Genomic DNA, 10,697 nt, shown 5'->3' on the forward strand with positions numbered 1-10,697 from the left:
GAAAGGGCTGCGTGGCTGCAGATCTGTCCTTGCACAGCAGTTTCCTTTCAGGACTCCCCTGAAGTTTCCTTTCACCCAGCATGCGAAAGGCTTGTTCTGCTCCCTTCTTCAAGAACAACCAGCTTGATTTACTCCAAAAGCTGTGGCCAAAGTGTAATTTTTGCATGTGACAAGGAAAAGCTGCTCCCCGTGCTCCAGGTCCTGGTGTAAAGCCAGCGTGAGAAGAGTGGCAAGGATTGTGGGTACGACCCAGCAGCCTCTGTGCTCCTCTGTTGCAGACCCTGACTTTCAGCTGCAATGTGCGTGAGAAGCAGAGCCAGACCATCCTCCTGTCGAACCCGAGCAGCGAGGCCTGGACCCTGCAGCCCATTGTTGAGGGGAAATACTGGAAAGGGCCTGAATTTATCCATCTGGAGGCCAGGCAAAAAGAAAAGGCCTACCAGGTCACCTACAGACCCCTAACCATGAGCTGTGGGAACAAGAAGCATCAGGTAGGTGAGCTGTGCCAGCGTGCTGACCCTCGTGGCATGACCCTCGTAGGTCACTCTCCTTTGGGCAGGAGGTTGGCCGAGATGACCTTTGGAGGTCCTGTCCAAGCTGAAGGTGTCCTGTGCTCTCTGTTGGAAGCTGGGTTTTGTGGTGGCTGGGGGCCAGGCACGGGCAAAGGGCAGATGGGAAGTCGGGACTGAGCACCAAACGTGTTGGAGCAGCTAACGTAAAAAGCCAGGCTTTCTGCAGGCCAAGAAATGAAGTTTGTTCTGCGTAGCTCTGGGTCGCTGCTTGTGGCAGCCCAGGGGGCTCAGAGACCCCCATGCTCAGCGCACGGGCTGCACAGGCTCTCCAAGCCCCGGGCACAACCACTTCTGCCAGCAGCACCTGGCTGGTGTCCTTCTGCAGCTTGCAGGGAGCAAGAAGGGCAAAGCTGCCCTGCAGTTTGTCAGTGCCGTCCTGGCTGTGAGCAGGCAGGTGGGAAACGAGAGAGATCTCTTGAGGGTCATGCAGGAGCTTTGGGAGGAGCCCTTCCTGCAGGTCTCAGGCTGGGCACATGGGGGTGACTGGCCCCTCTGCAATGTTTTCTGTGCCAGGCCAGCAACAAGCTCCTAAATCCAAGGGGTCAGTTCAGAAGGGCTCTGTGGTGCTGGAGCTGCCGGGTCCTTGTCGCGCTCCTTGTCCCGCTCCAGCTGGCCTTACAGTGGGCCAGGTCAGAGATTTCTGGCCTCAAGTCTCCAGGGTGCTCAGCAGATCTGTGCCCTTAGGGTCGCACGTGCTCAGCATCTCTTTAACGTACAGCCTGCGTGAGGAGTCTTGCAGCTTTCAGCTGCTGTGGAGGCAGAGGCAGGTGTCTGGGATGCACGGGCACCCAGAATGAGCATGGATATGAGCTTTCCATGGCCCATGTCTGGGGGCCCCTGTTGTGCCAGCTTACAGGCTGCTCTCTGGTCAGCGCTGTTGGGGCTAAGGCCAGCAGGACTGAGGCAATGGAGCTCATCAGGGACGGCCACCCCCTGCCCACGGCTGTCCCTGCGTGAGCACAGGCTGGCAGGGACATGCCCAGGTGAGTGGGGCCAGTAAGGGAGTGTTGGGATGTGCAGAGCAGCTCTGCTGCAGGGCCCGTGTTTCCTTGCTTTGCCCAGAGATGATGCCTCTGTGTCCTGTAGCTGTGCCGTGTCCTGTGGGCCACGCACCCGCTCACAAGCAGCTCAGAGCAGGTGCGACGCTGGCGTCTGTCTCCTCCTGCGCGGGACAGGGCTGCAGTCACAGCTCTGCCAGCTGGACGTGCTGAAAGCTGCCTCAGTGAGAGCCTCAGGCGTGGGACTGTCCAGGGGTGCTCCAGAGCCGACTTGTCCTATTCGTTGTCTGTAGGGCTCCATCTTCTTCCCCCTGCCGGACGGGACAGGCTTACGCTACCAGCTGGAAGGAACTGCTGAAGCCCCCAGGTGCTCAGGGGCCATTTCCCGGCAGGTTCCGTGCATGAATTCCCACACGGAGCTCATCCCTGTGTCCAACTGGCTGCAGAGACCACAGAGGTGAGTCCAGCCCAGGGAGTCTGGCCTCATGAGCAATCCCTGCAGCAGCACAAGGAAGGAAGCTTCCAGTGCCTGGAAGCTCCCTCCTGAAAGCTTTTCCCTCTCCTTGGCTGTGTCTGGCCATACCCACGTTCTGCCTGTGCAGAGCCATCCTGGAGGGCTTTCCTCCAAGGGGGGTGAGAGCTGGCGCCCTGTGCCCGAGGCACTGAGGATGAGAGGGACTGTATTGTACCCCCGCACGATGGGTATCCTATGGGAGTCCTTCCTGTTGACCTTCACTGCGTCCTTCTCACCCGCAGGTTCCTGGTGGTTATTGACATGCTCAAACCAGAGAACCTGGAAAGCAGTTCCGTGCTGCAGGGGTGTTCATACATCGACGTGCCGAGCTCTGCGAAGAAGGACTACCAGCTCACCTTCTTCTCCTACAAAGAAGGAGTCTACAGGGCAAAGGTGAGTGAGGACACTGGTCTGCAGGGCCCTTCAAGGAGCTGTTGGCTCACTGAGAAGCTACACGCCCGTTTTCATACCTCCACGTGCACGGGTCCTATGAAATACCACAGGTGCTTTCTCTGGTCTTGCACTCCTCCTCGCTGGGTGCTCATAGCCATTCCTGGAAGCAGGGCGCTGAGCTCGGTGGGCTCTTCCGGGTCTGTTTTCCTGTGTGGAATGAGCAGCACTTCCCTTTCTGTCTGATTCAGGTGACCTTCCTCAACGAGACAACCGGAGAGTACTTGTTCCACATGGTGACTTTCAAGGTGATGGCTTCGGGACCCATCGGCACTGTTGAAATGAGCACCGCCGTTCGGCAGAGAGTGTCCTCCACCGTCAAGGTGGACAACCCTCTGCCTGTCCCGGTGACGTTTGCCATCAACTGCAAAGTGCCGGACGTCAGCGTTCCACAGCACTTTACTGTTCCTGCACAGTCAAAGGTAGGAGCAAAGCTCCTCCGGCTCACTCTGCTCTCCCTACTCGTGGCCGGAGGGGGGGCTCTTGGAAGGTGATGCCTGAAAGGAGCCATGTGGGGCCTCTTTCCGTGGTGGCAGCTCCCTGCCGATGACGTAGAGAGGGAGCAGTGTGCGAGAATATCCCCAGTGGGAATCATCCTGCGCTGGTGGAGTCTGCCCTGCTGGCCCCTGTAACACGCCGCCACTGGGCGTCACGTGGCAGGCCCTTGTGCCATGTGCCCCTCATTTAATGTGTTGCTTCCAGGTGCGAGTGGCTGCAGGACAAGCCTGATCCCGCGGCCAGGTTGTCTGCAGCCTGCATTGACAGGAGGTGGTGTGTGCCCTGGGGGAGCACAGGGGCTTTTTAGGGTGGGCAGCTTCTGGCATCATGCTGGAGGGCTCTGAGCTGTTGGGATCTGTCCCTGAGTGAACCGTCCCCCAGAAGGAGCAAGGCTGTGCCCGAGAGAGAGGGAGTCAGAGCGGGGAAGGCAGCCCAGCCTTCAAGCGCTGCCTGAGCAGAGCAGGGACCAGCTGCCCCCTTCTCAGGCACACGTGTTCCCTGCCTGTGCCTGACGCCGTGGCTTTTTCCTTCCTTCCTCCCAGGCGGATCTTGTCTTGGAGTATCAGCCCCTGAAAACGGGTGAGAGCACGGGGCACCTGGTGCTCCAGAGCAGCGACTTGGGCTCTCTGTCTTACAACCTGCAGCTGAAAGCCACCTCGAGCAGGCCAGAGAAGCCCGTGTATTTCCGCACCACGCTGGGCTCCCGTCAGACCATCACCACCAAAATACGGAATTTTGCCCAGCAGGAGACCGAGTACCTCCTACAGGTGAGCCCGGGCTGCCAGGGCTCTGGCTGGGAGGCAGCTCCTCTGGCCAGCACCAGCCCTCTCCACCAGGGGGTCCGAGTGCCTCTGGCGTGGCCTGGCAGAGCCAGGGTGGCCATGTGAGCCCAGGGGCCTTCCCACTAGTGTGGGCTTGTCCTCCCTTGCGGGCCCGTGTCTGCTGCCCTGGTTGGAGCTGCTTTTCAGGCCCCGTGGTGCCTGGGCTTGCTTCCCGCTTGCAGCCCAGGTCTGGCAGTCTTGGGGCTTGGGTGCAGGGTTGTTCCTGCTGGGCACGTTTGCACACTTCTCGTGCCCATTCACCGCAGGCACTCACCAGGGCTATGGTCTGGGTGGGACGGGCCAGGGCCAGGGGACCATCGTGTTCTTCCCGAGGCGCTGGCTCTGCTGTTGTGACCAACCCCCCATGGTCTCTTGTCTTCCCTGCGCAGACCGACTGTGCCGACTTCCGGACGGCAAAATCCATCAGTGCGGCACCCGCCAGCGCTGGGGGCTCGGAGCTGAATGTGGAAGTGACCTTTGAGCCCTGCCACCTGGGCAAAGCCAAGGCCACGTTGCAGCTCAGCTCTGCACTGGGCGGGCAGTACTGCATCCCACTCATCGGCCTTGCGCTGCCCCCTGAACCCCAGGGCCCCTTCCTCATCCCAGCCGGCGGCACCACCTCCATCTCCTTCAGGAACGTCTTCCCGAGGGCCACGGCGTTCCAGTATGCCGTAAAGCACCCGGCCTTCAGCGTCAGGGCCCCCGAGATGCTGCGCGCCAAGAGCAGCACCACCATCACCGTCTCCTTCACGGGCGGCCCGGCTCCTGTCACCAGCAGGCTGGTGGTCTCTTGCCCTGGCGGCTCCTGGATCTACCACCTCCGGGGCCTGCCCTCCACCCGCAAGTGACCAGCTGCCCCTGGCCCTTCCCGCCACGTTCGTGCTCTCTGGAGCCAATAAATTTCATTTAGCATCCTCCCACACGACGTCCTTGTCTCTAAACGGGAGAGGCATGAATTCGCTGGATGCACAGCCGCTGGACAAGGAATTGGCTGGCTGACTGCACACAGAGAGTCGCGGTCAATGGCTCAATGTGTAAACGGAGACCAGTGACGAATGGTGTCCGTCAGGGGTCGGTGTTGGGGCAGACCCTGTTCAACATCTTTGTCGCTGACACAGACAGTGGGATCGAGCGCCCTCAGCAAGCTTGCAGACAACACCAAGCTGTGTGGTGCAGCCGGCGCGCTGGAGGGAAGGGATGGCATCCAGAGGGACCTGCACATGCTGGAGAGGTGGCCAGCCTCATGAAGTTCAGCAAAGCCGAGTGCAGGCTCCTGGCCCTGGGTCAGGGCAATCCCAGGCACAGCTGCAGGCTGCGCAGAGAAGTGATTCAGAGCAGCGTGAGGAGAAGGACCTGGGGGTTGGAACATGAGGCGCTTCAGCGTGCGCTTGAGCCCGGAAACCCCCTGTGTCCTGGGCTGTATCACCAAGAGCATGACCAGCAGGTCAAGGGAGGTGATCCTGCTCCTCTGCTCTCATGAGACCCCCACTGGGAGCACAGTGTACAGTTCTGGTGTCCTCAACAGAAGGACCTAGAGCTGTTGGAGCAAATCCAGAGGAGGGCCACGAGGATGCTAAGGGGGATGGAGCAGCTCCTGTACAAAGACAGGCTGAGAAAGCTGGGGCTGTTCAGCGTGGAGAAGGGAAGGCGGGGTGGAGACCTCATAGCAGCCTTCCAGTATCTGAAGGGGGCCTACCAGCATGCTGGGGAGGGACTCTTGATCAGGGGCTGTATCAAGAGGACAAGGGGTGATGGGCTTAAAGTGAAACAGAGGAAGTTCAGGTTAGCTAGAAGGAAGAAATTCTTCACTGTGCGGGTGGTGGGGCACTGGCACAGGTTGCCCAAAGCAGTGGTGAATGCTCCATCCCTGGCAGTGTTCAAGGCCAGGTTGGACGGGGCTTGGGCACCATGTTCTTGTGTGAGGTGTCCCTCCCTGTGACAGGGTGTTGGAACTAGAGGATCTTAAGTTCCTTTCCAATCCAAAGCGTTCTACGATTCTGTTATTCTCTAAGATTCTTTGGGAAAGCGCGGTTAAGACTTCAGTCGGTTCCACTTAAAGGTAAAAATTTGAGAATGAAGACCTTAGGCCCACTATAGGAGAGGATCTGGTTCAAGACCGTCTTAAGAACCTGAACGTGCACAAGTCCATGGAACCTGATGGAATCCATCCGTGGGTCCTGAAGGAGCTGGCGAATGACGTTGCTAAGCTACTGGCCATCATATTTGAAAAATAATGGCAGCCAGGTGAAGTTCCCGACGACTGGAAAACGGGAAATATAACCCCCATTTTCAAGAAGGGGAAAATGGAAGACGCGGGGAATTACAGAGCAGTGAGTCTCACCTCTGTGCCTGGTAAAATCTTGGAGCACATTCTCCTGGACAGCATGCTAAGGCACATGAAAAACAACAAGGTGCTTGGTGACAGCCAGCATGGCTTCACTAAGGGGAAATCCTGCCTGACCAATGTGGTGGCCTTCTATGATGGGGCTACAGAATTGATGGACAAGGGTAAAGCAGTTGATGTCATCTACCTGGACTTGTGCAAAGCGTTTGACACTGTCCCACACGACATCCTTCTCTCTGAATTGGAGAGATATCAATTTGATGGATGGACCACTCGGTGGATAAAGAACTGGCTGGACGGCCGCACGCAAAGAGTTGTGCTCAATGGCTCGATGTCCGGCTGGAGACCGGTAACGAGTGGTGTCCCTCAGGGATCGGTGTTGGGACCGGTCTTACTCAACATCTTTGTCGCTGACATGGACAGTGGGCTTGAGTGCGCCCTCAGCAAGTTTGCCAGTGACACCAAGCTGTGTGGTCCGGTTGATATGCTGGAGGGAAGGGATGCCATCCAGAGGGACCTTGACACGCTTGTAAGGTGGGCTGATGCCAACCTTATGAAGTTCAACCATGACAAGTGCAAGGTCCTACACCTGGGTTGGAGCAATCCCAGGCACAGCTACAGGTTGGGCAAAGAAGAGATTCAGAGCGGCCCTGCAGAGAAGGACCTGGGGGTGCTGGTCGATGAGGAAATGAACATGAGCCGGCAGTGTGCGCTCGCAGCCCAGAAAGCCAACCGTATCCTGGGCTGCATCAAAAGGAGCGAGACCAGCAGGTCGAAAGAGGTGACCCTGCCCCTCTACTCTGCTCTTGTGAGACCTCACCTGGAGTATTGTGTGCAGTTCTGGTGTCCTCGACATAAAAAGGACATGGAACTGCTGGAACAAGTCCAGAGGAGGGCCACGAGGATGATCAGGGGACTGGAGCGCCTCCCGTATGAAGATAGGCTGAGCAAGTTGGGGCTGTTCAGCGTGGAGAAGAGAAGGCTGCGTGGGGACGTAATAGCAGCCTTCCAGTACCTGAAGGGGGCCTATAGGGATGCTGGGGAGGGACTCTTCATCAGGGACTGTAGTGACAGCACAAGGGGTAAGGGGTTAAAACTTAAACAGGGGAAGTTTAGATTGGATCTAAGGAGGAAATTCTTTCCTGTTAGGGTGGTGAGACACTGGAATGGGTTGCCCAGGGAGGTTGTGAGTGCTCCATCCCTGGCGGTGTGCGAGGCCAGGTTGGATGAAGCCTTGCGTGGGATGGTTTAGCGTGAGGTGTCCCTGGCCATGGCAGGGGGGTTGGAACTAGATGATCTTGAGGTCTTTTCCAACCCTAACTATTCTATGATTCTATGACCCTGGAAGGGAGCTTGGTCTGTCTCAGCGTTGGCTGGCAGTTGAAGGTTATGAAGGAAATAGCAGGAAGCTCTACTAGTGGGCTCCTATTAATGATGTCAGCTGTGGTAGAGCTTTTGTAAGAGGTTTCCTTTAGTTAGAGAGCCTTGGTGCCTTCAGCACACAGGGGTGTCACGCCTGAGGTGTCTTTGCCTGAGCTCTCCAGTTTCCAGCTGGATTCGTGGCTGGACATGGTGCGGGACATGTTTTGGAGTGTTTCCAGAGGCTGGCTGCCTGGAGAGCCAGTTAGCACTCGGGGCTCATATCCTCCCTGCCTGTGTTGTAAAGGCCCAGATGATGAGTGTTGGTTTCAAAGTGAGGGCTCCACGTTCCCCGCCAGGCAGGTGTGAGGATTTGCTTTGCCTGTGGCCCCGAGTCTCATGGGAAGCTTTTGTTTCTGGCAAACGCTGTGCTGCAAACGTGTGAAGCTCCTGGCAGCTGAGATGCCCCGGGCAGTTGGGTGGCCTTGTGTGGTGCGTGTGCCCGTGTGCGCAGGCTTAATGGGTACAAAGTCATCGACGGGTGCTCACCAGGGACAGCAACAGGGGTCACCCCAAAGGCCGCCTGGCCATGGCCCTGGTGTGGCGGGGCTCCTCGTGGGCCAGCAAAGTAGGAATTAAATGGTTGCTTTGTAGTCAGTGCGGAAGCTTTTTTCTTTCCTGCTGAAGCAGAGAAATTCTTGGCTCATCTGCAGTGTCTCCAGCAATTTATGTGTCGCTCACGGAGCATGACCAAATGCTGCTGTAAGGGGCACTTTAGCCCTGGTGCAGGGCTTCACTGCGGGGGAGACATTGAAGGCGTAGGGGGGCTGCAGGGATCCGCAAGGCTGTAGCTTTAGCAAGGCCCTGCGGTGGCCGTGGAAGCCACGTGTGGCCCTCGCCTATTGTGACGTACAGGGGAGCTGCTGCTGTTAAAGGCGAGCAGCAGCCGTGGCCCAGTGAGAGCAGGAGTTGCTGAGCCGCTGAGGCAGGAGCAGGCTTGAGCTACTGTCAGGCTCTGAGCTCTGCTTCCTCGAGGCGCTGGTGAAACCCTGCCCTAGCTGGCAAAGCCAGAGCGTTGAGGAGAGGGGCTGGGCAGCCCAGGTGCCAGCCCTGTCCTTTGCTGCCCAGGTTCCCCTGGCTGTTGGCAGCCCAGCAGCAGTTAGCTGCTGTGCTGGTGGGCAAGAGCCACACCGAGGCGTCCCTGGGCGGCTCCTGTCCCTGCAGCTGCCCACAGCTGCCGAGCAGCGCGAGGGCATTCAGGAGCCAAGGCTGGGCCCCGCACGGAGGAATCCTCCAGGAGAAGCGTGAATCACCCGTGCTCAGGTAGCGTCTGGCCCTGGGCAGGGAGGAGGCAGCTCCGCTGGCAGCAGGGATGGGGCAGTTGTGTGATAGCCGGCAGGATTTAAACATCCCTGGGCTAAGAGCAGGGCTGGGCAGGTAGAAGGGCTTGAACGGGCTCTGAAATTGCCGTGCAACTTGCAGGGAGGGTAGAGACTTGGAGCTAGGCTGTAGGTCCTGCAGCAAAGGGAGCCTTGGCTGTCTGAGGTGGGGAGCAGGGAGCCGTGGGGTGGTGGGCTGGAGGGGTGCTGTGTCCTGGTGGCTGGTTTGTCCTGCCCCTGCAGGGAGATGTGCCCGATTGCTCCGTTGTGCTCCTTTCCTGCTCCTCTGGGAGGCTGGTCCCTGCAGGCTCTGGGGCTGTGGAAGAGCCTTGCTCCAGGGCGCGGGGGGAAGCTGCTGGGCTGGCTGGGCTGTGGAGGTTGGAAGCCCTCTGGAAATAAGCGTTGTGGGGGCGACGACAGGGTTCGTTTCAAGTGAAGTGAAATCACAGCTCGGAGAATTGGAACGAATAAGGCAGTTATTCTTAAGACCCGGTAAGAAACCACTGAAACCCAGCTTAATGCTGGATCATCCCCATTAGGTTTCTCCCTTGAAAAGGAGTTATTTCCAGCTCTAAATCCCAGCTCTTGCTGCAGCAGGTCCTCCTGTCCGTAGGGCAGTGCAGAGCTCTGGAGTTTCTTGCAAGGACAAAAGGAAACGGTAGCCTTGTTTCCTGAAGCCGTGGAGGGCCCAGCACCACAAACACGTGCCGTGCTGTCGCTGCCTTGGCAGTAAAGGAATGAAGTGATTGCCTTGCTTGCAGGGTGTGGGGAGCAGTCGAGGGGCAGGGAATGGCCATCTTTGCCTAGATGCTGTCTTGCTGTGTACAGCAAGTGCACACAGCAGAGGTGATGTGGAGCACAGGGAAGCAGGAGGGAATATCATCCTGGATTTTACGTAGCTCTGAGCTAATTGCTCATGTGCCTTCGATGGTTTCCTGCTTTTTTCCTGCTGTGGCAGCCTGGAGTGCCTGTAGGGAGCCTGGAGTTTGGGTGTTAACAAGTGAAAATTAGGGCGTCCTTCTGCATGGAGAAATGCTCTTGGGCAGTGGGGTGATTTCCTGCCTGGAAGGAGCCGTTTTTGCCAGATAATCTTTGTAACGTGAGCCAGGCAAAGTAGCCTTGAGAAACTATAGTTCTTAATCAGAGTCTTGAACTCTGTGCTGACTTAGTTAGAAACATCATCAGGCTCCTTGCAGAGAGGGTGAGAAGTGCCAGTAGCGCCTGGTGCGTCTGTGTGGCTCGTGGGACTGCCCCCAGAGCAAAAGGCTGTTTTGGCTCAGGGTCTGTTTGTTGTGGGGTTTTACGTCTATGAATGGAGCCTAAATATGGTCTAATCATGAATGAGGGTGGGGAGGCCCTGTGTTCTCCGCTTAGGAAGGATGCCAGAGGCTGGAGACACAGCTGTGTCCTTTGGGTGTGCCAGGAATGGCGAGGCCCTGGCACAGGTTGCCCAGAGAAGCTGTGGCTGCCCCATCCCTGGCAGTGTTCAAGGCCAGGTTGGACGGGGCTTGGAGCAACCTGCCCTAGTGGAAGGTGTCCCTGCCCGTGGCAGGGGGTTGGAACTGGGTGAGCTTTAAGAGCCGTTGCCTGAGGTTGCGGGGTTCCAGGGTTCCGTGGGTCCAGGGTTTTAAGGTTCTGGGGTTGTGGATTGTCCAACTGTTGCTTCTTCCAGGCGACCTCTGCGACATGGCCAGTGGCAAGACCCCCCGGCCCATGAGGTCCTCCAGAAGGGCGGATGGATTCCAGAGCAGAGTGGTAGCAT

General features: G+C 57.9%; 1 protein-coding gene across 1 annotated transcript; it reads left to right on the forward strand.

Annotated features, from left to right (window-relative positions):
• Nucleotides 1–293: 293 nt before the first annotated feature.
• LOC136005915 (hydrocephalus-inducing protein-like) lies at nt 294–10,652 on the forward strand (the record flags this gene model as incomplete). Its single annotated transcript, XM_065663805.1, has 7 exons — nt 294–491; nt 1,864–2,027; nt 2,327–2,477; nt 2,726–2,956; nt 3,596–3,799; nt 4,243–4,635; nt 10,608–10,652. Coding segments are annotated over 7 exons (1,386 nt in total), but the record flags the coding sequence as incomplete, so codon positions are not given.
• Between the last annotated feature and the right edge of the window lie 45 nt (nt 10,653–10,697).

This window comes from Lathamus discolor, chromosome Z (genome assembly GCF_037157495.1).
Source record: "Lathamus discolor isolate bLatDis1 chromosome Z, bLatDis1.hap1, whole genome shotgun sequence".
Classification (NCBI taxonomy): Eukaryota; Metazoa; Chordata; class Aves; order Psittaciformes; family Psittacidae; genus Lathamus; species Lathamus discolor.